This window comes from Juglans microcarpa x Juglans regia, chromosome 1D (assembly GCF_004785595.1).
Source record: "Juglans microcarpa x Juglans regia isolate MS1-56 chromosome 1D, Jm3101_v1.0, whole genome shotgun sequence".
Taxonomy (NCBI): domain Eukaryota; kingdom Viridiplantae; phylum Streptophyta; class Magnoliopsida; order Fagales; family Juglandaceae; genus Juglans; species Juglans microcarpa x Juglans regia.
This window is the reverse complement of record NC_054594.1, coordinates 48,171,435-48,199,433: the sequence shown is the minus strand read 5'-3', so window position 1 is coordinate 48,199,433 and position 27,999 is coordinate 48,171,435. Positions and strand designations below refer to the sequence as shown.

The window sequence follows — 27,999 nt, the reverse complement described above, 5'->3', positions numbered from 1 at the left end:
AATTAAGGTCGCAGTTAAGAAATTTGCCCTCTACACCCAAAAAGATAAGAGAAAGATATAATTGAAGAAACCCGAAAACACACCTAGTTACATTTCAATTACAAAGGCAGGGATCTTATTTTATATAAAAAAAAGTTTTGTGTTTTTTCCTCTACACCCACAATTACATCAGAGTTCAAATTGAATGCAAAGAGATATACACAATTGTGCTGACAAAGCTATACATCTGGGAATCGAAGCTTCCTTCTTGCAATGGCGTTTAAGATAGGGGCCAGCAATGACGAACATGTTAGTCATGAAAGAATGAGTACATGCATAGATGTATAAGTATACAAGCTATTGTATGTACATATACATAGTACTCAGTAAGTTAACAATCTAAATAAATGCTACCTACAAAATTGTGCCCAAGACCTCTAGCAAGGGAGGAATTCAAGTGGGAGATTCAGCGAGAAGAAGGGTATGCCACCAGCCACAATAAACATTTTCAGGTATACAGCCATCAATTATGACTTGAGAAGGAATGTTGCGGTCGATCACATCTCCCAAACCAAGCTGTCACATGCAAACATTTGACTCTAAATTAGTAAAACCTTATGTCAATGTAGTAAAGTGCCCTGGTAATGGTGTCTTGATCAATTGGTCGAACGTTATTACCTGGCCATATTTGTTCCATCCCCAGCAGAAAACTTTCCTATCCTCTTCAAGAAACAAATACAGCAAGTCAACAGGTATATCAGTAACGAAGAAATTTTTACCATCAATTCATACAAATTTGATAATCTCTCACACATGATAAATTCTGTCACACAAGACCAAGGAGCACAAGTTATTTTTTGATAGCTCCGACAAACCCCCCAGCCCCTCTCCCCCAAAAGCCTTTTTCAGAATAGTTTTTCAAAGTCTATGCATATTGACTTGTATTCATTTGGCGTTCTGTTGACTCGGTATCCCTTTACTAAGACATTCTAAGTATCTGAATTTTACCAAAGACTATTAATCACTTTGAACTTGCACTTGACAAGCCCATTCAAACTTCTAGTTCAGACCAATTAAACATATATGCTTAATTTCGTGGCTGACCAAAATGTTGAATAGTCTTTAACAAATATCCAGATAAAATAGAGACATCAGTTCATCAGCAAACAAATGAAAAGCATAACAGAAATGTTCGTGCAAGTTTCATTGAACTTCCACACGTTGATTTGGTACTGATGTGTCGAACGAGCACACCAAAAGCTCCTTCCCCTTTTTTCAGTTATCCTTTTTTTTCTGCTTTCAAAATTGGATTCATAACATCTCATGGGCTGAAGGGCGTGGTTCTCAGTTAGCACTTAGCAAAAAGGAATAATGGAGGGCTCCAGAAGTCCATGGTGGTGTACCTGTGATTATGGCACTGTGACGAGCCCCACATGATACAAATTTTGCATGCATATTTTCCAAGCTTGGAGCATCCAGTAGCCTTGGCAGAGTCTGGTTTGAAAACTCAAATAATATAGTTAATTGCAAAAATTCCATTCATATTTGGGCCAGACTCCCTTTCTATAAGTGGATTTGACATGTGAAATATTTAATGGAAATGGAGACTAAAGAGTTAAGCGAATATTTGAATTCAGAACAAATGCTGTGATATCATGTTAAATCATTGATTATTCTAGAAGATAAACTTCTTGTGAAGTGGTAAATTTAATTATTTAATTAATTTCCTAACAGTAACAAAGGTAATATAAAAAACACAGATTTATCTGATGAAGGTATTAGTAAGCCTATATATATATATATTTTCAATGGATAAAAGGCGTGAGCATGAATCAGTACCACCTGGTTGGACCATTGAATAGATTACCAAGCTAGAATCTATGCCATCACAGTACCAACATATCACATGGTACCGGTAGCTAAACTGTGTGATATGATGAGATTATCATTGTATTTCCATTCTAACAAAGACCAAAGAATAGATGTATATACCTCGGCTTGATCAGCACCCGTTCCCAACTGCCCAAACTGATTCCCACCAAATGAATATACATCACCATCGGCAGATATGCAGACAGTGTGCCACAATCCCGCAGCAACACCCTCTATCCGGATACCAAGTAAGGAAGACACACAAGCTGGGCTTAACTCATCATCTGTACCACCTTGACCACACTTTGACAAGAACACATGACAAAGCAAACAGCTTTACTCCTTTAACAAAGTTAATAATAATAATAATAATAATAATAATAAAGAAAAAAAAAAAGAAAAGAGATGCAGCAACAATGAGAGTTAAAAAGAGAACAATATTGAAAAGGAATATTGTAGATTATCCCCTTCTAAGTGAACCTCATCTTGAAAAAATATAGTGCTTTTTCTCCAAATTCCACTTTACCTACATGTTGATCTAGAGAAACATCAGAAAGTTGGGACTCCACTAGTTTCCAGGATAATTACATGTTAAACATGCCAGCTGAAGTAGAAGAGCATATACTTAGGGTATTTGATTGCATGATTTTGAAGACAAAATCCACCATGTTTCGTGGTCAAGAAATCAATTGTGCAGAAACATTAAATGAATGATACCATATATCAGTCAAAGCAGTTGACAGGATTTAATCGAGTTCATAGTTCTTCATATCAACTGACAACAAAGGAACTAAGGTTGCCAAAAATATAAAATCTAATATTGGCAGCTGGAAGAGAACATTCCATGGCTGAAGTGATGCAAACAGAATGCTTCAAATGAACTTGCTGCAGTTAGGTACATTGACAGTATACAAAGTGGGAAGTATACCATGCGTGGGTCACAAAACTGAAGAAATAGATAAAATTTCAAACTGACTATATCAGAGAGGATCAGACACAAATGCTCATGACATGATACTTAGTGGTAACAAACCTAAAGACATTTAGACAAACCTACTGGAGAAAATGTAACCGAGAGATACTGATAAATACCTGTGTATTTGGATAACGCTTTTGTGCTTTTAAATAAAGAAGCCTTGCTTATAAAAATAAAGATAAGTACTTGTTTATATTTTTTTATTAGGATACATACTGATAAGTTCTGTTGGTTTTTAATCAATCACCTCTTACATTCAAGAGAGAGAGAGAGAGAGAGAATTTCTGAATAATGACTCTTCCGCAAATATCAGTTTTAAAGGTCATAGATCAAACAAAGATTAGCAGGCAGATCGGAGTCGGTGTACCACATAACTAGAGGACCTTTGTTGGTTGACCAGGTTGAACTAGAAATCAGCAAATTTTTCTGGAAAAGATCAATAAGGCAAGAGGCAAAAAATCATTCAACAAAAGGAATTCACTTGTCCAGGAGAACTTACCTGTCCATACAGTCCCCAACCAAAAGTAAGTAGTGCTCCAGCATCTGTAATGCAAGAAATGATTTATGGAAAATGTCAGTCCATGTCATGTTAGCCTCATTTAAATGGGAAGGAGAAACAAATCAGATACTGCAGTGAGCAGAATATATAGGTAGTACCGCAAATTCTATGAAGCATATCACTATATGAAACTCAATTTCCAACCAACATTTCAGTCCAACCCCCTTTCGAACTCATGTCAGACATAACAGGCTAACAACGGATTTGCAGAGCTGAGCCTCCAATTCCAATGATTCACCCCCTTTCAAAACGTAGTACATTAATATGAATAATGTAGAGGTGGTAGTTTAACTTAATGACATATCATTATCTTTTACCATGCTGACCCTTGATTCATTGTTAGTTTTTGAAAAATTAAAGTTTAGCTGATCAATTTATAATGTAATGCATACAAAGCACAACCTTTTAATTTAAAATTATGTTTGGTTAGTGAAGTGATCTGAGATCACCTCAAACTACCTAACTTCTATTTAGGGGTGGCAATATGTGACACGACCCGTGAACCCAACACGAACACAATACGAAATTAGCGGGTTTGAGTTTGATGTTAACGGGTTCGGATCAAAACGGGTTGACCCATTAAGACACTATTTATTAATGGGTCAATAACGGGTCAACCCGCTTAACACATAATCAACCCGTTTTGACCCGTGTAGATTTTATTTCAAAATTAAAATTTTATTATTGTTAAGTTGTAATATTGATATTTCTCAATATGCTTATATTTTTATTGTTGGAATTGTAATTTTAGACCTATGCTCATTGTAAGGGGATTTTCCCCACTTCACAAAGCCCATTGGGCCTTAGCCCAATACCCGGCCTCAAGGTTGTTGGGACCATGCTTAAAACAAAGTGTCAACCAGAAAAAGGGGCAAGTGACTGACAGGACAAGATCAACCTGACATCACTCGGCCGCTACCTGGGGACTTGTATGGAACGCAGCAGGGAATGCGGAGAACCCTCGATCCGCTGACATGGAAACATCTACGACTCAGAAGAGATAAAAGCAAGGCCTAAAAACCACACTGCATTAATAACACCACTACCGAGCTACACGCAACATTGATGGTGCCGTCGCAGAACCACGCCGCATTAAAAAACTCTGATAGTAGGAATAGTAGGAGGGCAAGAACTCCATGTAGACAAACACGATCTGCACCTCCCCAAACCCATAGTATAAGTAGTAAGCCCCAGGTACCAAAAAAGTTCTTTGATCCCTAGACTCTTTCACTTATTTACAAACTTCCAAGAAAATTTACTAACTTTGACATCGGAGACTTCCCGGCTCCAAGACCGCCCTCTCCTAGTTGTCTTCCCCCATATATTTTGCAAGGCCATTTCTGAAGACCTGAGTTGTCAGAACCTGGCCCAAAGGCGTGCAAAACATGACGTTAACCATGGCACCGTCTGTGGGATCCTTTTTTAGATTTAACGTGTACTTCATATGCCTGAGGCAACCCATTCCAGACACTTCGGAAGCTCACCAATGTTACCGGTGACAATGAAGTTGACCAGTAAAAGAACCAAGTTCTTAGGATTGAAGAGGGCGCAAAGGAAGAAAGATGGGCACACAACTGTGTAGAGATGCCCAAGAATGGCGTGGTAAGTGAGGTGTGTCTTGCGATGGGTGACTGCACCTTGCAGCCACCGCCTGACTGCACGGAAGTCGAAAGCGAGGTCCAAGATGAGCAAATACTCAGGAAAGTGAAACCAATCGAGCCATTGGAAGTCATCCTGTAAGGATTAGCAGCGAAATGACGTCTGAAGCCTGCAGCAACTTCTAGTCAAGCCCTAGGACGTATTTGTCTGTAGCACGAGGATATGCCCAGAATAGCGCCCGAAGTCATACAACACAACCTTAGTGTAGACCTAAAGGCCAAAAAAAGTGAGGCAGAAGCGTCAATGCAGAAAAGAACGTCGCCATAGCCGAGGAGGTGGACCGCCTGCTGAGTGATGGATTCATTCGAGAAGCCCACTACCCGGAATGGTCGTCCAACGTGGTGCTCGTAAAGAAACCAAACGGCAAATGGAGAATGTGCGTAGACTTCACCGACCTCAACAAAGCTTGTCCGAAAGCTGATTGTCGACTCCACTATGGATCACCGTATGCTACGCTTTATGGATGTCTACTCCGAGAATAACCAAATCCGTATGAACCCCGAAGGCGAAGAGAGAACTTCGTTCATCACTAACCGATGCTTATATTGTTACACGACGATGCCTTGTGGGCTTAAGAACACGGGTGCCACCTACCAGTGGCTGGTCAATCGTATGCAAAATGTGCTTTTGGTGTTGGATCATAAAAGTTCTTAAGATTCATGGTGTTCGAACGTGGAATCAAAGCCAACCCCGAGAAGGTGGAGGCCATTCTCAACATGGCCCTACCCCGAAACATAAACGAGGTACAAAGGCTAGCTGGACAAGTGGCCGCTCTCAACAGGTTCGTGTTCAGATCCACTGACAAATGCCTACCTTTCTTCAAAGTCCTGCGGAAAGCACAGGCATGGCGAGTGCGACCTGGCGTTCGAAACCCTCAAGAAGTACCTCATGAGCCCATCGCTCCTCAGCCAACCCCGATGTGGGGAAACACTGACCCTGTACCTGGCGGTCTCCACTCAGGTCGCCTCCTTAGCGTTAGTGCGAGAGGAGAATGGGGTCCAGCGGTCAGTCTACTACACCAGCCGGGCATATCGGGGGGCTGAAGCTAGGTACCCCCGCATAGAACAACTGACTTTTGCGCTGGTAGTAACTACACGCAAGCTGTGCTCATAATTTCAAGCTCACCCAATAAGGGTCCTCACAGAAACCCCCCTAAAAAATGTGCTACAACAACCAGACGCCTCAGGCCAGCTCATGAACTGGGTAGTGGAGTTGAGCAAATTCGACATCGATTATGCACCACGGAACACCATCAAAGGACAAGTACTAGCAGACTTCGTTGCTGAGTTTACTGGTTTCCCAGCAGAGAACGATGATGCACCTCCCGTGAAGCCCTGGCAAGTATTTGTTGATGGCTCATCTTGCGGGGCTGAAGGGGGAGTGGGAGTGCATATCATTACATCCGATGGAAATGAGTACAATTACGCCATCAAACTGATGTTCAAAACGATGAACAATGAGGCAGAGTATAAAGTGCTGCTTTCAAGGCTAATGGTAACTAGGTCTCTAGGTGCCATCGAAATCGAAATACGGGCTGATTCTCAGGTAGTGGTCAATCAAGTGCGTGGAGAGTTTGCTGTAAGAAGCGAAAAGTAGAAAAAATACTTGGCACTAGTAGAGGTTAAGCGTCCCCATTTTAAGTATTTTCATATCTAGCAAGTGCCGAGGGTATAAAATCAGAAAGCGGATAATCTGCCACGCGTAGCGTCCAGACAGGAAAACTCCCACCTGTCAGAGCAGACAGTGATCCGAACCGTGGAAGTACCCGTTGTAGGGATTGAGGTAATGGAAGTACTGCCCGGAGCCCTAGCATGGGCCGAGGACATACTCAGGCATTTGGAAACCAATGAGTTGCTAGAGGACAGATAAGATGCTAGGAAGATTAGAAATAGACCAATGCGCTACACTTTAATCGAGGGAATTCTGTATCGAAGGGGCCATTCGGCACCTCTCTTGAGGTGCATCTCCTCGAAAGAAGCGCAATATGTGTTGGTAGAAATACACGAGGAGATTTGTGGGAATCACTCAGGGAGAAAGATGCTGGCCGAGAAGGTAATGAGGGTGGGGTATTACTTGCCTGAGGCCCTGCGTGACACCAAGGAATATGCACGAAAATGTCGGAAGTTCCAAGAATTCGCCAGGGTGCCCCATTGCGCACCAAAAGAATTGACGTCATTCACATTGGCTTGACCTTTCGCCTAGTGGAGAATTGACTTGGTAGACCCACTTCCCCCTAACAAAGGAGGAGTAAAGTTTGTGGTGGTAGCTGCAGACTACTTCACCAAGTGGGTCAAGGCCGAGGCCTTAACAACCATCACGGCGAACAACATCACGCGGTTGCTATGGAGGGCGGTAGTTTGTAGGTTTGGCATCTCTCGTACTATCATATCGGATAACAAGAAGCAATTCGATTCCGATTACTACTGCAATTGGTGCCAGGAACTGGGGATCGAGTTCCGTTACTCATCTCCAGGACACCCCTGGTCTAACAGGCAAGTTAAGGCGACTAACAAAACACTGACAGGAATGCTCAAAAAGTGGCTTGACAACAGAAAGGGGGCGTGGGCAGAAGAACTCCCAACCGTCTTGTGGGCCTACCATGTCATAGTGAAAACGCAGACTGGGGAAACTCCTTTTACCCTCACATATGGCCACAAGGCAATACCGCCAATAAAGATCAGAATCCCTACCTACAAAGTTCAGCACTTCAAGCATGAATCCAATGATAGGAGGCTAGAGGAACAACTGGATTTATTGGAAGAAGTCAAACTAGAAGCCAAAATAAGAACCGCGACCAACAAAAGAAGGGCTGAGAGATGCTTCAACAGGCACGTGCGTCCGAGAACATTCAAGGTCGGGGATTTCGTACTCAAAGAGATAGGAACATAACAAAGAACGAAGGAAAGCTAGGCCCCGATGGGAGGCCCCCTATGTAGTCATAGCCACAAACCGCTCGGGCTCGTATCGTCTTCGAGACTCTCGAGGAAACGAGCTGCCACATCCCTGGAACATCGAACATCTACGAAAATGCTTTTGCTAAGCTAATTCATTATCGTAAATTAATATATTTCCATGCACATGTTACAGGCCCTAATAAAAGAATTGTTGTATTTCAATGGCAAATTAAGGGCAAATTTTAGGAACATAACGTAACCCCAACGAATTGTCCACCAACAAAATCAACTTAGTCTCAATCGCCAAAGTCAACTCCATCAACGTGATCTACAACTGCAAATTAACAAAGTCTCCATCAACAACTTACCTCCCCACGAGGCGAAAAGGGCGAATATAATGCCTAAGACTACTCTACCCCTCTTGCAGGAGTGATGGTCGGCCTTTGGCCACTCGAAAATAAAGACTTACCTTTCTCCTTAAGAGTCAACAGGCGGAAGCGGGTCCAATAACAAACTACCCGAACGACTTACCTCCCTGCGGTATACCATAGGGAAAGGTAGGCCTAAAGGTTGCATTGTCCTTCCCGCAGCAGAGAGTGGGATAAGCCCCACAACTCCTCGACTGAATTATCTCGACCTCCATTGCAATGAAGTGTGGGATCAGCACCAGTCTGCCACTCGAAAATAAAGACTTACCTTTCTCCTTAAGAGTCAACAGGCGGAAGCGGGTCCAATAACAAACTACCCGAACGACTTACCTCCCTGCGGTATACCATAGGGAAAGGTAGGCCTAAAGGTTGCATTGTCCTTCCCGCAGCAGAGAGTGGGATAAGCCCCACAACTCCTCGACTGAATTATCTCGACCTCCATTGCAATGAAGTGTGGGATCAACACCAGTCTGACCCAAACCTACCCTTTCCTGTGATGTCAACTGGCGGCAGCAGGTCTAGTCCCAAACTGCCCGAACAACTTACCTCCCCACGAAGGATGATAGGTGAATAGGTGGTGTCAATGGACAGCTTTGCTGTCCATAATCAATCTTCTTTCCTTATATTCTTCTTTCCTTATATTCTTTACTTAGGCTTGTATAGTTAGCATATTGACAGAATATATAGTTTCCATATAAGGCTAGAATGCTAGAATCACTCGGCAATTAGTTTCTTCCCATGTATATTTCTCTTGCAAAGTTCCTATATAATATACAGATCACTCAAAGGCCATTATTCAGATATTCACACAATATTTTGACTTATCTTGACTTGGTATCAAGAGTCATCTCCTAGTTTTGTTGTCTTCAATTTTTTTTTAGACTTTCGGCAATCCCATTTCGGGTCTGGTGGTTTCGGCAACTTTTGTCGTTGGGTGGCTGTCGACACAGCCTTCTCTAGGTCTTTCGGCAATTTCGGTGGTTGGGTGACTGTCGGAGCAGCACTCTAGTGGTGCTTCCAGCGTCTCTATGTGTTCGTAGTTGTCGTCGCAACTCTGGTGAGTTTCGGCATGTTTGGTTTTCTTGTAGTTGTCGCAACAGCTTCCCGTGGGCTTCTCGACTTGGTCTGGGTGCAGCAACCCTCACGTGGAATTTTTTTCTCGGCTTGGTCAGTATATTTTGTGGCTTTCGGCTTCTTTGTTGATTTTATCGTGACTTCCAAAACTTCCAGTTTAGTTTTTGGTCTCGGTTGATTTCCGTTGTTGTTTATGTTTTGCTTTGTCTTGGATTCATTTATTTGTGATGGACTCTGCACCTGTGTCAAGTTTACAGGCACAAATTACTCTACTTGGGCATATCAGTTTGAACTTTTTCTCAAGGGAAAATATCTTTGGGGTCATATTGCTGGCACGGATGTCGCACAAACATCCAATACTGACAAATCCAAGGATTTTGGGGCTTTTCCTTCATGGGCTGTATTTGATGCTCGGATCATGTCTTGGCTTCTTGGTTCAGTGGAGCCGCATATTGTCACCAACTTGCAGGCTCATCGCTCCACTCAATCCATGTGGAATTACTTGAAGAAGGTTTATCATCAAGATAATGATGTCCGTCGCTTTCAGTTAGAACATGTGATTGCCATGTTTCAACATGGTAATCTTTCCATCTAAGACTACTACTCAGCATTTTTGACTCTTTGGCATGAATATACTGATTTGGTTACAACAGATGTTCATGTTGCCACTCTTTCGACTATTAAGACTTTTCACGAGACTAGCTGGCGTGATCAGTTTCTAATGAAACTACGCCCAGAATATGTGCTGGCACCTCTCTACTGACCAGATCTCCTGTTCCTTCTCTTGATATTTGTTTGGGTGAGTTACTTCGCGAAGAACGTCTCAGTACTCGAGCTCTTCTGGAGCAATCTCATGGCAGTTTCGGGACGACAATTGTGGTTTATGCTGCCCAAGGACGAGGATCACCTATGAATTCTAAAAATTTGCAATGTTTCTACTGTAAGGAATATGGACATATTGCTGCCAATTGTCCTAAGAAATATTGTTCTTATTGCAAGAAGAAGGGTCACATTATCAAAGAATGTATTCGCCCCCAGAATCGTCAGGCCCAAACACTTCAGACTTCTGTTATTCTTCCTCCCACAACAACTTTTGTAGCACATGGCTCTTCCTCAGGTGCTTCCTCTGATCTTGCACCTCCTGCTGCAAATTACTGCACACCAGAAATGGTGCAACAGATGCTAATTTCGGCATTATCTGAAATGGGGTTTCCAGGTAAAATTTCTACTAAACTCTGGTACGTAGACTCGGGGGCTTCTAATCACATGACAAATACTCCCACCGCTTTGTGTCATGTTTGGCCCTATGCTGGTCAATCTGCCATTCAGACTGCCAATGGCAGTTCTTTGCCCATAGCTGCTATCGGAGATGCCTCTTCTAAATTTATTGATGTGTTTCTTGCTATTCAGCTTTCCACGAATCTTATTTCTGTTGATCAATTAGTTGATAAAAATTATGCTGTTAATTTTTCTGGTGATGATTGTGCTATGCAGGACCAAGTAACGAGAGAGCCTATCGCAAAGGGACCTAAAATGGGGCGCTTGTTTTCACTATTTTTACCTGTTCCAGCACTTTTTTCAATTTCTTCTATTAAGGCCTCGTTTGCATTCAAAACCCACCTCACCTCAACTCACCTCAACTCATCTCATCATTACAACTTTTTCAAATTCCCACACAAAATATAATGAACAATTTAACTTTTTCAAATTCCAAAACAACTTTCCCAAATTACCACACAAAATATAATAAATAATTCAATTTTTATTCTACTATTCACAAACCATCTCAACCCATCTCTGAATCCAAACCACTCCTAAGTCTTTTGCTTGCAATAATGTTCCTGATTTGAGTATAATGTAGCATCATCGTTTAGGCCATTTCAATACTCAAATCTTATCTCATGTATTACACTCTGGTTTTCTTGGTAATAAAGAACGTTCTTCTTTATCTCTTGAATGTGATTCTTGCAAACTTAGTAAAAGCAGAGTTCTTCCCTTTCCTTTGCATGCTAGTAGAGCTTCTCACTGCTTTGATCTTATCCATAATGATGTTTGGGGACCTTCCTCAGTTAGTTCACATGACAAATTTAAATATTATGCGACTTTCATTGATGATCATAGCAGATTTACTAGAGTCTATTTTCTTCGCTCTAAATCTTAGGTTTTTCGTACTTTCACTGAGTTTTTAGCGTATGTTGCAAATGAATTTTCTGCAACTATTAAGACATTACGCACAGATTCTGGTGGTGAATATTTGTCTACGGAGTTTCAAGCATTCTTGGCTTTTAAAGGTATTATTCATCAACGTCCATGTCCTGCTACTCTTCAACAGAATGGAGTAGCGGAACGCAAAAATCGTCTTCTTGATGTGGTACGTACTCTTGTTAGAAATCTCTGTTCCATCCATGTTCTGGGTCGAGGCTCTAAAAACTGCTACTCACTTGATTAGTCGTTTACCTTTCCAAGTCTTACACATGGAGTCTCCCTAATTCTGCTTATTTGCTAAGCAACCTAGTTATGATAATCTCCGTATTTTTGGTTGTGTATGTTTTATTCATTTACCTCCTCATGAGCGACATAAATTATCTACTCAATTGTTAGATGTGCATTCTTGGGATATAATGTGTCAAAAAGGATTTGTTTGCTATGATCCTACATTACATCGCACACGCATTTCTAGGAATGTTATTTTCTTTGAAAATCAACATTTCTTTCCTGTGTCTTCTGTGCCCTCTCCTTCTACTGTGGTACTCCCCTCCTTTGAGCAGCAGTTCTCTGATTTTCATCCAATCAGCTCTCGCTTTAAACCAGGTATTGTGTATACGAGACGCTCCCGCCCACAGTCTCTCCCGGTGGCTCACCCGATATCTGATCCTACCATGCTCCAGAACCAGTCAGTTATAGTACCTCCAACGCCTTTAGTACGTCACTCTCCTCGAGTATCGGTACCTCCGGATAGGTATGGGTTTAGTTCTTCCAGTTCTGGCAATTCTATTTCAGCTCTTACTGCTGCATTGTCCAATTTTGATATTCCCACATCCTACTCACAAGCTGCCAAGCATGACTGTTGGCCACAAGATATGCAGGAAGAAATTGTCGCTTTAGAGGCCAATCACACCTGGGACATTGAGCCATGTTCTCCAACAATTGTTCCTCTGGGTTGCAAATGGGTTTAGTCAGTTAAGGTTCGATCTGATGGAAATTTGGATCGTTACAAAACTCGGCTTGTTGCACTTGGGAATAATCAGGAATATAGTGTCAATTATGAAGAGACCTTTGCTCCCGTGGCTAGGATGACTATTGTTCGTACGATTCTAGCTCATGCTGCTTCCAATGATTAGCCATTACATCAGATGGATGTCAAGAATGATTTTCTTCACGAGGATCTTAAAGAGTGTATTTATATGAAGCCAACCCAAGGATTGTTTTCTTATTCGACTTCGCATGTGTGTAAGCTTCTCTGCTCCCTTTATGGTCTCAAACAAGCTCTGAAGGCTTGGTTTGATAAATTTCAAACCAATTTATTACAATTCTCATTCAAGCAAAGCAAGTATGACACTTCCTTGTTTCTTCTAAAATTAGACATGGGAATTTTTGTTCTTTTGGTTTGTGTTCATGATATTGTGATTACTGGTTCCGATTATGTTTTACTTGGCCAACTTAAGACTCATTTCTCTGAGTCCTTTTATATGAAAGATCTTGGGTCTCTCACATATTTTCTCGGTCTTGAGGTGCATCGTAGTCCATCTGGTATTTCACTCAATCAACAGAGGTGGCCTACAGTAGGCCGCCTCTGTTGATACTTACATGGAATTGAATGTTAAGCTTCGTAAAGAGGAGGGTGATTTACTTGCTGATCCCAGTTTATACCGAAAGTTGGTGGGTAGTCTTGTCTACCTCACCATTACTAAACCGAACATTTCTTTTGCAATATAGCAACTCAATTAGTTTCTTCAGAACCCTCATCATCTTCATTTGGCTGATGTTCGTAGGATCATACGCTATGTTCAAGACACTTCTGTCCGTGGCTTATTCTCTCCTGCAAGCAATTCTCCTCACCTTACTGCTTATAGCGACGCTGATTAGGCCGATTGTGCTGATACATGTCAATCCATCACTGGTTGGGATGTGTTCTTAGGTGATGCATTGATCTCTTGGAAGAGTAAGAAGTAAGACAAAGTCTCTAAGTCATCTACAGAATCTGAGTATCAAGCAATGTCGCTTGCTTGTTCTGAAATTATTTGGTTTTGAGGTTTGCTTGTTGAGCTAGATTTTTCTGAGACTAATCCTACACCTCTACATGTTGATAATACAAGTGTTATTCAGATCACGACCAATCCTATCTATTATGAGTGCAAGCATATTGAAGTCGACTGTCACTCTATCCGTGAAGCATTTGAAGCTCGTGTTATCACTCTTCCACATGTTTCCACTGAACTACAAATTGCTGATATCTTCACCAAAGCTCTCACTTGCCATTGACATTGCTTCTTAAGTAGTAAATTGATGCTTGTTGATCAACCAGCATCAATTTGAGGGGGCTATCAATGGACAGCTTCCATAATCAATCTTTTTTCATTATATTCTTTGCTTAGACTTGTACAGTTAGCATATTGACAGAATATATAGTTTTCACATATAAGGCTAGAATGCTAGAATCACTCAGCAATTAGTTTCTTCCCATGTATAGTTCTCTTGTAAAGTTCCTATATAATATACAGATCACTCAAAGGCCATTATTCGACTATTCACACTATTTTGACTTATCTTGACAGGTGGTTCAACCTCCGCGTCCGAAAGAGTGGGACCAGCCCCCCGATAGCCCTAATAACTTACCCCGACCTCCATCTCGGCAAATGAGCGGACCAGCCACATCCTTGTCCGAATTACCTCCCCGCGGGCACCAGAGGGAAAGGTAAAGGTTGCCTTATTCCTCCCGCGACGAAGTGCGCGTCAGTCCTCAGCTACTCGAAGAAAAGCTTTACCTTCCTCGTAAGTGTCAACTGGCGGGAGCGGGTTCAACAACAGACTGCCCGAACGACTTACCTCCCTGCAGGATACAATCGGGAAAAGTAGACGTAAAGATTACCTTATCCCTCCCACAGTGGAGAGCGGAATCAAACTCGCGGCTACCCGAATAACTTACCCCGACCCCCGCTGCGACGAAGTATGGGATCAGCGCCAACCTGACCCTAACTTACCCTTTCTTGCGGTGTCAATGGGTGAGAGCGGGTCCAGATACAGACTACCTAAACAACCTACCTCATGCGGGGAACAAAGGGACGGGATGAGCCAAAGGTCTTCTTATCCCTCCCGCGAATGAGAGTAGATTCAGCCCTGAGGCTACCCGAATGCTTACCCTGACCTCCATCGCAATGAAGGAGCAGACTAGCCACATCGCTATCCAAATTATCTCTCTGGGAGATAAAGAGACGGTTTGGCATGAGGCATTCCAACCTCTCCCCGAAGGAGAGCGGGCCAAGTCTATGGACCGCCCGAATACGGAGCGCAAGGCACAAACGTCAACAACGCAGGCAGTAGTGGCATGGTAGAAAATGACAAACACAATACGACAAAGGCTAGGGAGCCCAAGTTTGCAACATTAGCTCATGTCCTCAAAAGCAAAATAATGATGACATTCTTATTTCCCGATCAGCATAGAGATACAAAATGCTGATAGAGGAAGACGGGTATAGTTCCAAACTGTCCGGACAACTTAACCCCCCCGTGGACCAAGAAGGCAAGCCGAGCCAAGGCCATCTTGTCTCCCCACAGCGGAGAACGGGAATAGCCTAACTAGAAGACTATACGATAAAGGCGAAGAAAAGTAGAAGAATGAAAGAACCAGGCGGGGTAAAATAAAGGAGGATGCGGAGAACGCCGGCCTCATTAAACAAAGTTGTTAAGGCCCCAGGAGAACGGCTACATGATAAAGGCCAATGAAAGGGGCGCGAACAGGAAGGCCGCCTACTAGCGGGACCGTCAGGCATGGGCCGGGCACTGGCAGGGGTGGACTGCAAAGCCCTATGTGGCGAATCCTCAAGGCCAAACCCCCCAGGCCAGCCACAAATGAAAAAAGAACAAAACAGCAGAAAAAGAATGCATGAAGAGACATAGTCGGATACGGTCAACAAATGGTAATATCATTAATCATTGACAACCACAACATGTGGCCACAGAATTACAAAGAGCCCAGTACAACATAAAACAACTAATGCAACGGCGCGCGACTAAAGCCAGCAGGTACGACAAAAAATTGGGAAGGAATCGTCTTGTAAATCACATAGAGGTCCCGAGGGGACGACTACCCGACAACTAGCGGGGTATTTAGGAATCTTGTAATTCCCTGCGGGGAATCCCCCTAGGTCGGCGAGAGAGAGAGAGAGAGAGGAAAAGAAACAGAAAAGAAGAATGTGCAAAGGCAAATGGCCAGGCGCAACAACACATAATGCAATATCATTAATCATAATAAGTTACGATATAAAGCCGCAGAATTACAAGGAGCAAGTTACAACATAAAGCTGCAGAGTTACAAAGAACAAGTTACAACAAGAAGCTGTAGAGTAGCCTGGAGCCGGATATAACGCAAGGCGACTCATCACAATCGAGCCCGATCAAATCATATTCTGTGGAAGTGGCAGACATAGATCTCCATCACTACAACGTGTCAATAACGCCCGAGGTTACCTTTAAAAAAAAATCAACAGGGATGTAATGAGGCAACTAATTGAGTCGTACGGTGATAGCAATCGCCCAGGAGCCGCTAGAAACCACCTGCAGTTGAGGAGAGATATAAGAAACTTTTGGAGGAGGTGAAGATGGCGGACAGGAATGGCCTCGAAGGCGAGCACAATAAGCAAAATGGCAAGAATAAGAAGCGGCAAATGAGGCTTGGGACAACACTAGCAAAGAAGAGCAAGAAGATCTGCCCGGAAAGAGCCATGCAGCTTGCGGCCGAGGAAAGTCCACCCTCAACAGGCAGGATCGTTCCCCGTAAGGCCACCACCAAGGGCACTCGGAACCAGACCCTACCCGAGAAGAACACTTTGGTCCAGAGACTCTTTATGCAGAGGAAAATCTCCCACGCACAGGACCCTGAGGTCGCACTAAGGGGTTTGAAGAATGAGTCTTCATTAAGCCATCGTTATAACTAAAGTGCCACGCGTCATCGCGAACACCACAGACAAATGACAACTCCTTCTACAAACTACGGATGGTAGCTTCTCAAGCTTCTAGAACCACTCTTGGTTCTCGGTCTGCACCCACTCAAGCTCCAGCTGGCAGTTGTCGAGAGATTGCTGCAACACCTTCGTCGCCTTGGAAGCAAGAGAGTGCCAACTTCGCCCTGGGATCTCGACAAGTGGGCAAGGGCCTCCTCGGCCTCTTCCTTCTACTTCCGCTCCTTCACCGCACAGTCTAAGGCCAACTACGCAAGTAAGTGAAGTGCCCTGTTCTTGCTCATCACCTCCTCTTGGTCATCCACTATGAAGGCAGCCAGACGCTCCAACACTTGCCACACAAGTTCGAATCCAGATCAAGAAAGGAAACAAACAAAGAGTTTGAGAAGTTTGTAAATAAAAATTTACCCCTGCAAATAGCCTCTTGAGCCTACTCTCCATCTGGCGGATGCGATTGGCGTGGCACACCGAAGCCGTTGCCCGAAGGCCCGCAAGAATCTCGTCGACGACCTCCTCACCTTCCCCCTCGTCAGGAACCCCAGGTGTCGTCACCTCCCCGGCCAAAACAGCAGCCCCCGCCACTTTGACATCGTCAGAGGAGATGACCTTGACCATAGGGGCAACTTCAGCATCAACGCCTTGAACCAACGGCATGATGCCAAGGAGGTTGGCTATCGTCGCCATCTTCTTGGGTACCGACGGCTAGGGCCTAATAACAAGCTCCATTACAGACGGACCCCTGGGAGGAATGAGAACATTGTCAGAATCAGAACTGACGAGGGAGATCCTCCGGGGCTTCTTTCCTTTCCCTTCCACCGGCGGACTAGGGGAGCAACTGCAGGCACACAACATGACCAGATTTATGGGAAGCCTAAGTTGGAGCGCAAGTTGGTCGAGGGGGCCCAATATCAGCGAAGGTTGTCCACGGTCAACAGAGCCTCCAAAGAAACATCGCCCTAATGTGCCTCCACTCAAGCCTGAATGACCTTGAGCCTGAGTGCCACCTCCAGGGTCGGCTTAGGGCGATGGCTTCTATCCTCGCCCATAGTGCCCCATTTAGCATACACGGGGAACCAACGCTTTATGGTTTGCCTGACCAGGAACTCCCATCCATCGCCCGACAAGAAGAAGAACCGACGATTATGCCCCTTCACAATGGTACGTCATGCCTCTAACCGAACCAACTCTTGGACTGGCTGGAAGCTGTAGAGGTGTCAACCATTCCTTAAAATGTTGTGGGTGAGAAAGAACTCGCGCACTGTGAGGTCCGGGTAGTTTGACCTGACCTCCTCTAACGCACTGTGCCAAATGACGCAGCACGAAACAAGAATCCTCCACGAGCTAGAAGGAAGCTGGGCAGGCGCCAGCTTAAAGAAGGCCAATACTTCTTGCACTGGCCGACAGAAGGGCAACCTAAGGCCGCGGGAGAACATGGCGGGGTACATCGCGACCCTGGTGCCGAAGCCCTCGAAATCCACCGCCCCTTCGATGGGAGAGGGCAGGGCACCACAAACTCCACTTTTGAAAGGACCTTGTAGGTCTCCTTCAACGACTCCAGTTTGGCAGGAGTTGCCATAGATCGCCATGTAAATCCGGTGAATTCTTTCAAGTGGTGCCACCATGGCCGACGGTAGCGCGAGCGTTGCCAGAGGATCGTACCAACCTGGAAGGGTGTGAAGATTTCTTCGAGGCCATGAGTGATTAGAAGAAAAGTAAAGGAGTTTCGGAGGGAAACTGGTAGAAAACAAAGGAATAAAGGAGTCTAACAGCAAGAAACGAATGCAGAGAACAAAGTAAAAAAGAGAATAAGTGACATGACTATCACGGGGGAAAGGGCCTTATATAGGCGAGATTGGTGGTTGACCTCCTGAGGCAACATAACTCCACGTGTCTCCCAAAGCATCGGAATCCCTCGATTGTCGCAGCTTCAACAAAGTGTATCTACTTAAACGACGTGAGAAATAAATGCCTGCCTGATACGAGGTCATGATGAGAGAATCGAAGAGACGTCATTCAATGCGAAACGCAACCGTCACAATACAACCATAAAAGTGGGAGACCAACCGTTGCCCGACTCAGAACAAAAGAGGCCGAATAGGCTTGCAGTGCAAGGACTAGAGGAATGAAGAAAGAATTTCCCTCGGACCTGTCCAAGGAGAATTGGCGGTGTAACTGTAAGAAGGTTTTCTCTACTTCACAAAGCCCATTAGACCTCGGCCCAATACCCAACCTCAGCGTCGCCGAGACCATGCTTAAAACAAAGTGTCAACCAAAAAAAGGGGCACGTGACTGACAAGACAAGATCAGCCTAACAGCACTCGACCACATTCTAAACCTGGGGACTTGTATGGAATGCAGTGGGGAATGCAGAGAACTCTCGATCCGCTGACATGGGAATATTTACGACTCACAAGAGATAAAAGCAAGACCTAAAAATCACGCTGCATTAATGACACCACTATCGAGCTACAGGCCACATTGATGGTGCCATTGCAGAACCACGCCACATTAAAGGACTCTGACAGCAAGAATAGTAGGAGGGCACGAACTCCGTGGAGACAAACAAGATCTGCACCTCCCCAGACCCATGGTATAAGTAGCAAGCCCCAGGTATGAGAAAAACTCTCTGATCCCTAGAATCTTTCACTTATTTACAAACTTCAAAAAGAATTTACTAACTTTGGCATCGGAGACTCCCCAGCCCCAAGGCCACCCTCTCCTAGTTGTCTTCTCCCATATCTTTTGCAGGCCCATTTCTGAAGACCAGAGTCTGGCTCAAAAGCGTGCAAAATACGACACTAACACTCATATTTGTTATTGTATGGTTTGTAATATTGGTTTTATTATATGTTAAAATTTGAAGAATATTGATATATATTTTTTAGAATATTTTTGCTACTAATAAATATAGATTTTAACTTTTATGTGAAATTATGTTAATCAGGTCAAATGAATTATGCATGTTAGCTCAACCTATTTACATGAAACGGGTTTAAATGGGTTGGATTGTGTTAATTTCTTTCTAATTAATTATTAAACGGGTTAATACGGGTGACACGACACAAGCCATTATCTAAATGGGTTAAGATAGGGTTTGAAAGTTTGATAAGTTTAGCTTAACGAGTCGGGTTATAGTTGACCTATATAGTCGAATGTTCATGAATTGACACGACACGAACACGACCCGAAACATGATTTGCCAACCTAACGACTATTTACTACTATTCACAAACTATTCACTATTTTTTATTACTATTCATTATTTTTTTCTTTACTTTTTCACTATTATTCACTGATCATCTGAGATCACCTCAACATCATAACTCTAGTTAATATCAGGACAAAAAAAATTCATGGTGAACAGTTAGGTTAAAAAAGTTTCTTCACCAAGATCGATGCCCACCATTTTAGTAAGCTTGATAAAGATCATTTCTCTATTACTCTGAAATAACATTTTATGAGCCTCACATTCTCAACTGGAATTTGCATATGTAATTATGCTTAGCGCTCTTCACTCAATCATTATATATATATGCACACACACACACACACACAAAACACCATCTCCACAAGTTATGAATTGTTTCAGATTCGTGTGCTATCATAGATTCATAATGTTTCAATAAATCTTACAACTCCTAGTAAGAACCTGAATTCACTATGGAAAAACTAGTCTCTCTTTTCTAGAGTTACGGAATACAGCAACCTCTAACATTTTGAACAGTTAGGTTAAAAAAGTTTCTTCACCAAGATCGATGCCCACCATTTTAGTAAGCTTGATAAAGATCATTTCTCTATTACTCTGAAATAACATTTTATGAGCCTCACATTCTCAACTGGAATTTGCATATGTAATTATGCTTAGTGCTCTTCACTCAACCATTATATATACACGCACACACACAAAACACCATCTCCACAAGTTATGAATTGTTTCAGATTCGTGTGCTATCATAGATTCATAATGTTTCAATAAATCTTACAACTCCTAGTAAGAACCTGAATTCACTATGGAAAAACTAGTCTCTTTTCTAGAGTTACGGAATACAGCAACCTCTAACATCAGCTAGGGAATATGCATGCATGATCTCGTAATCAGATGTGTTAAAATTTCAAACTGACAATATCAGAGAGGATCAAACATAAAATGCTCATGACATGATACTTGGTGGTAAAACTACTTCATATGCATACCTGTGATTACAGCACTATGTCTCCCTCCACAGGCAATCCCCATCACATAACTTCCCGGAACTCTAAAACCCTGTCCCTCAGAACTCATGCTTCCTCTTGAGAGTGATATGGATCTATCTTTTCCATAAGGAGAGGACTCTATACAAGGTACAGGATGAGGAGAGGACACCATACGTATCCGGGAACCCAAACCAAGCTGCCCTTCGCCTCCATAGCCCCAGCCCCACACTTGTCCTAAATCTGAAACTATGGATGATCAGTATCATATGTCTTGATTTAAATGATTGACCTTACACTACAAATTTCATACTGTATATCAACCCAGGTCCAGTGGCCACAAAAGATGAAAAAAACTACAATCAAAATTGTGACTACGAGGCAACAGTTAGTGAGAACAGAGTTGAATTACCTGATAATGCTAAAGTATGGCGCCCCCCAGCAGCAACAGCAGCTATCCTTACTCCAGGGTTCAGCGTTACGAGGCATGGGAAGGCCGAGAGAGTTTCATCACCTGATGATGAACTTTCAGCTGCCTGCTTTGCTGAAGATACTCTTCTTCGTTTTGTATTTTCTTCTCCACCTCCTCTAGCATCAATACCAGATACAGTTTCTCCAGTTGATCGTGACCCTTGAGAGGGTGGACTTACTGTCAGAGAACCACCTCTACAAGTCAGAAAAGAAGAATACACGACTTTCTCCATTTTCATAATTCATGGTAAAGATGGAAAGCTGAAATTACCTTGCTCTGTCAAAAAAGAACTCTGCCTCTCAAGTGCATCCCTTTCGTAGCAACCCCCCAGTGTTGGATCTACAAAGACCCTTCCAGAGGGAACACACTCCTTCCATCCCCACGTATAAACTTCTCCACTTTCTGTACTCAACACAAGAAACTCATTCTCTAAATGATTACACAGCGTACGTTACGCAGGGAACTACAAGATATATGTTTATGTTGATTCTCTCTTTTATACTTCTCGTGAACTTGGATTGCACACCTTGGCTTCTTATTTTAAAAAAAAAAAAAAAATAGTTAACAACTGATTGGATGCTTTTGCCAGCTTGGAGATGACTAGCAGAAAATAATTATTTCTAGGTATATTTCTACACCCTTGATTCATTTACCCGAACAGAGTCTCTTTTTTCTTTTCTTTTTTTCTACACTGAAATGCCGTAAAGAATCAAAATTACCTGTAACTGCAACACAATGGGCCCAACCTGATGCAGCTTTCACTATAGAAGCTTCAGTTGGAAGAGGGAAAGACTCCGGAGTTTCCTTCTCAATTATAAAGTTGGTTCACAAACAAGCTAAGAAATTATAATAAGTTGAAACTCAGTGAATTAGAGTGTGAAATGAAGCAGTACCCCGTGCTTCCCGGATGTCACATAGCTTTGCCCCAGATCATCTGTTGAGCCCCATGTTATGAGCTTTCCGGACTCTGGTCATAAAAGAAGAATCGGTAGAGTGCAGCTAACTTTAGCAAATTGTTACCCGTAAAACTTGGGTCTATAAATGCAAGAAATTTAGGTGAACCACGACTGAAGCATTAATTACGACTAACGAGAAGGATAAACCGGTCCTTCTATATTTGAAATTGATTTTAAATATAATAACGTATTGAAATGCACAGATATTGAAAATTCATTTCCGAGGGCGATTATAGCAGGAAGAATTACAAGGTGCCCAAAAATGGTGCTCCAAAGCTAATTTGGAGGAAAAGATTGTATCCCACAAGACGTACGTTTTCCAATTTTAATATTCAAAAGAAATTTTTTTTCATAAAAAACTCAAAACAGAAAATTAAAAAACAAAACACTCTTCTCGTAAGCAAATAGAAGACAAAAAGCATTTTAAAGAGTGGAAACTTTATATATGAAAGAGAGAGGTGGTGAAGGAGCAGAAAAAAAAAATAATAATATTCCCATATCCCAAAACCAAAACGTTATGTGCCGAGCATTCCCTTTTCATTCTTTTTAACACATTTTCTCGACAACCAAACAGAATCGAATGCACTAATAAACCAACTCTGCTGCCAAATCCAAATCAAAGAAAACGCCAAATCTTGTGTAAAAAAAAAAAAAAAAAAACTAGAAAAAAAAAAAAAAAAAAAAAAAAAAAAAAAAAAAAACAGCTAATGAATCCACATTACAAGGGAAAAAACGAAAATCAAATAGTGACAGAGTGAGAGCACCGGAAATGGCCATGGCGAACCCACAACCCCCTCCGCAAACATCCTTCCAGGAGTCCCCGAAGGAGCCAATGGTCGGAGGAACCCTGACTGCAACCGGAGATGTCAGCGGAGACCTCTGTGGTAAAGCTCCCGGAAGGTAGCCCCACATATACACTAATTTCCCTTTAATCTCCTCCTCCATGTTCACGGCCTCGGCGTCCCCCTTTCCACCGCCATTCATTGCTTTTACGCAGGAAAAGAAAATACGGAAACAAGGCTGTGTGGCAGTAATGGTTGGTCCCTGACAGGATTTTTTTGAGGTTTCTGTTTGGAGAGAAAGAGGGTTTTGAGGTTGGTCATCGGAGGACTCTTTTACATGGTGCCCTAACCTGTCCTCGCTTGGTGCATTAAAATGGAGGCGTATCATTTTCAGGGACACGGGGATGCCACGTAGGATGCTCACGTGGTAACCTGAACACGTGTCAGGATTATAACCGTAGATGCATCGGTCATTGCTAGCCAGTAGTTGGCCAGAAGTTTCTGGAAGGTCTCATTCCCTCCGGCTCCCAGAACTCCAGAGGCCACGCGCGTGGAGCTGGCGTGTTAGCTTTCATTTCATGACACGTGTACGCCTCGGACGAGAACCTAATCATTGCCGTAGACAAGTGTAAGCCGTCGTACGTCACTCGTGGGGCCCTCCGATTCACTAAATTTTCTTGAGACGTGATATTTATAAATTAAAAAATTGACAGTTTTGTATGATTGTGCAGTTGGAACGTGTCTCGTATTTAATAAAAATTAAAAATTAAATAAAAATTATTACAATATATTTTTAATATTATTTTTATTTTAAAATTTAAAAAATTTATTTTATTTTATATTATAATTTAAAAAAATTTTAATAATTAAATGAGATTAAATAAAAAATTTTATAAAAATAAACGAGACATTATGATAATCGTGTCTGTTTTATATACAAGAACATTAATATTAATTTTATGTGAAAATATAAAAATGATTTTGAATAAAATTAATTATAATAAATAAATAAATCAGCATCGTTTATTCTCCTTTATATTAGATGCCATAATTATCATTTAAACCCATGGTATTATCTAACACATCAAAAGGGAATAAATGGTCTATCTCTTCCAAGTCGTCTCAACTTCTTTGAACTATGACCAAGACAATATTTTAGGCACGATAATACGTTTAGTCTCTTTCTCAAATAATTCGGTTTTTAGTTACCAAGTAATTTGTAGAGAAAAGATAAATGGTAATTAATATGCATGGCATTATAGATTTTTTATCCTATCATTTAAAATATATTATTAAAATTCATTTTTTTTATTTTATATATTAACTTTTACAATATGTCATCTATTAACTTATCTATTTTTTTATATCATTTAAATATTCTTTTTTTATTCTTTTTAAATATTTTATTTCTACTAATAAATTTACAATATCCATATATTTTTTATATTTGCAATTTACTTTTATATACAATGTAAAATAATTCAATCCCATGCACGTAAAACAAAAATATATTAGTCAAATAAAATTAAAAATAAAATCAAAATATGAAAAAAAAATTGGTTTAAAAATATTTCCAAGATATTTTTTAGAAGAAAATGAAATGTATTTTAAAATGATGAACAATAAAAAGAATTTGCTTACATGATAAAAATCAAAATAAAAGAAAATGAGGGAGTAAATGAAATATCAATAATAATAAAAATTTTACAAGATGAACGTACCCATGTAGCAAGTTACTATAACTAATTGTATTTTATAATTTCTTTTATATAATTGGATGAAAATTTTTTTAGAGTAATTTTTAAATAATTTATATTTTTTATATAATACAAAAGTCATTAAAAGTGTTCTAATTAGATACACGCATACATCGCGTCAATATCTTTTACAATTTTTTCGAGCCAAACTCTAAGGTTCAAAGCGATAAGGATATTGATATGTACAACAAGCTATAGTACTATTTTAAATGACTGAGATGTTTGGAAAATGAGGTGAGATAAGAAGTTTGTAAATATTAATAAAATAGCTTGTGAATAGTAGTAAAATTATTTGAGTTAAAATATTTTATTAAATTTTGAGAAGTGAGAGATCATAAAACATTGAATAAAAATATTGTTAAATTAAAATATTATTAAAATATAATTTTTTTTAATATTCTTTGTGTTGAAATTTGAAAGAGTTGTAATTTTTTTTGTATTTTGTTTAAAAATTTGGAAAAATTATAATAATTAAATGAAAAAAAAAATTGAAATTGAAAAATGATTGTGTTTAAGTGATGTTTGGGAATAAATTAGGTTATGAGAAGTAGTGCTTTTAAGCACTGTTATTAATATTGTACCGTATCGGCCGGTACAGCTGGTATTTGCCGTACCGGCCACTAGGCCGGTACAGGTACTATATATATTTCGTACCGGTCAATATTTCGGCCTGTACCGGCCTGTATACCGGTCTGTACCAACCGATATTTCGGTCTTAATTTTTTTTTTCACACTACAAGTTCATTTTTTAACCCTTAATTCAGACTAGACTATTTATAATTTATATATATATATGAATTTATATATAATTTATTCATATATAGACTATTATTTTGAAATATAATTTATATATATATTTATATATATAATTTATTCATATATCGACTATTTCGAAATGGTACACGAAACGATATCGGTATTGAAATATTTCGTTCCAATACCTTAATCGATACGACATCCGGTACGATATTTAAAACATTACTTTTAAAATGAGATAAAGATAACTTTTCCAAACAAGCCGCACAAAAAACTCATGATTACGAATATAATAAATTATGTAAGATATTTCACTTTGTCTGCATATATATATATATATATATATATATATATATATATATATATATTTCTCCCATTTTAAATTAAAAACTTCGAGAATCCTAATCCAAACTTATATATTTTGCTTAATTCTTGTCACAATTACGTGCGGTTTGGATTTTCAATCCATTTCAATTTATCTCAACTCATTTTATTACTATTTATTATTATTCATTAATTTTAATTCATAAATCTCACTACTATTCATAACTCATCTTCGAATCTAAACGAGACCGATGCATGCAAACGCAAAATCAAAGGTTAATTAATTACTGAAAGTGAATATTACCTAATTCCAATTCTCCCTCGCCACCAAGTGATACATATTCTCTATGGTAGTTGCTATCCAAACCCATGCATATATGAGAGAGGATTAATGATACGTCCTTACATATCTATACAATATCGTGAGAGTACGTTACAAGACACGAAGAGTTACACGCAAGATGAAGAGTTTAACCCCATAGAAAGGTTATATCTTTACAACCGCTAGCTAGCTTCTTGGGTGATTGACGATCCCTTAGTCAGAGTTTCAAGCCTAGGCATAACACATGAGCCATGCATCAAAACATCCGTAAGTCACTACAAGAAATCAAGTATTTTTCAGCAATTTTAAAATTGTTGCAAAAAAATCGCCGCAATAGACTCTTATTTATGGCGATTTTTGGATCGCCGCTAAAATTCAACAGAATATATGACGAAAATTTATGCTGAAATTATTATTTATTTATTTGCGGCGATTTTTTTGTCGTCGCAGATGACTATAGTGGAATTTTAGTTGCAACGAATAGGAAAATCGCCACAATAGATATTTTGCGGCGAGTGAATCTTATTAGCTGCGAATATAAAGCGCGGAGAAAAGCATATTAGAAAATTCACCAAGATACTATTTCCGGCAAATTTTTAATCGTCAGGAATGAGCAGTCTCAACAATTTTAAATTCGTTGAAAATGAGTGATTCGTTTTGCGGCGAGTTAATATCGCCGCACATTATGTTAAAATTAAAATCCCGCATTCATTTTTTTTTCCCTCCACACAACCCATCCCCCTTCCTCTACCCTCCCCCCCCCCCCCCCCCCCCCCCCCCCCACCTGCGCCCCCACCCCCGTCTCCCCAATTCCTCTTCTCGCTCAACCCACGCTACCGCGCACAGACCGTCGCCACCGCCACGTCACCTCGACGACCACACCCTCCTTCTCCCCTAGCCCCCACGCCGATCTCTTTCCTTTTTCTCCGAATCTGGCCTCGCCTCTCTCTCTCTCTCTCTCTCTCTCGGATTTCTCTACATCGCCGCAGCTAGGGGTGTCATTCGCCACCACTCACACCTCGACGTCCATCGCCACTACTCTTTCGGAGCCCCCTTCTCCTCCATGCCTAACCCAGCAGCACGAGGCCCTCCCTCGCTCCCTTGCTCTGTTCGCAATCAGCAATCACCAAGCGTCCACCAACAGTCGTGATACCCCTCGGTCTCTCCCTCATCTCTCTGTTCCGTTCATCTCACGGCCGCCAGCCATCATCCCCGACCAACCACCACCCTTCACCGTCCACAAAATAGGCCCCACTCTGGATCCCAGCCCAAGACCTCCCTCAACCCCTCTGTTTTCACAGCCCTAAGCCGAACCCTCATAGCAGCAACCCTCATGGCACCACCACAGGTTCCTCCACACAAGGCCCACTGCCCACCACTGCTCAGCCCACCTCAGACCACTGGGAGCCTCTCCTCCACATCTAGCACTGCCCTAGCACTGCCAAACTCAGCCTTCAATTTATGGTATAAACCCGTCTCCTTATTTCAAGGAAAATTATGTTTATGTGATTGAATGGCATTATGTTTGCATAATTGGACATATTTGTATATATTCACTGCGTTGATTATGGTAGACTTAGAAGAAGTGATGTGTGGTTGGGATTGTAATGGAGTTGGAGGTGAAGTATAAAGACTGTGAAATATGAGATTTGTGTTATTTGATCTGTGTGGAATTTAATTGGACCTTATTTTGAGTTCAAGTGAATTCGAGTCTTCCAAAATTTTGTTTTATCTGTGAAATTGTTTCACGAGGCCTCACCTATGTGATGTGGTCAAACTTGATAAACTTGCATGGATACCTATATAACTTACCACATTCA

General features: G+C 41.3%; 1 protein-coding gene across 4 annotated transcripts; it reads right to left on the bottom strand.

Annotated features, from left to right (window-relative positions):
• Nucleotides 1-61: 61 nt before the first annotated feature.
• On the bottom strand, nt 62-23,385 carry LOC121268573 (ultraviolet-B receptor UVR8-like). 4 transcript variants are annotated; one of them, XM_041129700.1, is made up of 11 exons: nt 23,003-23,382; nt 22,176-22,249; nt 22,002-22,086; nt 21,553-21,684; nt 21,223-21,459; nt 20,814-21,059; nt 3,327-3,370; nt 1,972-2,154; nt 1,383-1,473; nt 658-701; nt 62-555 (listed from the first exon to the last, which is right to left on the bottom strand). In XM_041129700.1, exons 1-11 carry the CDS (start codon nt 23,220-23,222, stop codon nt 433-435), a joined length of 1,479 nt encoding a protein of 492 aa, XP_040985634.1. In that variant the 5' UTR covers nt 23,223-23,382; the 3' UTR covers nt 62-432. The 4 variants fall into 4 exon arrangements, with proteins under 4 accessions (XP_040985634.1, XP_040986353.1, XP_040987744.1 ...); XM_041130419.1 differs by having other exon boundaries at nt 20,814-21,053; nt 23,003-23,381; XM_041131810.1 differs by lacking the exon at nt 20,814-21,059.
• Between the last annotated feature and the right edge of the window lie 4,614 nt (nt 23,386-27,999).

Bases quoted from the DNA above. Each gene is read 5' to 3' on its own strand.
- LOC121268573 (XM_041129700.1), bottom strand. From the start codon at position 23,222: ATGAATGGCGGTGGAAAGGGGGACGCCGAGGCCGTGAACATGGAGGAG. The intron at 22,250-23,002 runs GTGCTCTCACTC...TTTTATGACCAG, and splicing joins GTTCGCCATGGCCATTTCCG to AGTCCGGAAAGCTCATAACA. The intron at 2,155-3,326 runs GTAAGTTCTCCT...TTCTTGTCAAAG, and splicing joins GTTGGGGACTGTATGGACAG to TGTGGTCAAGGTGGTACAGA.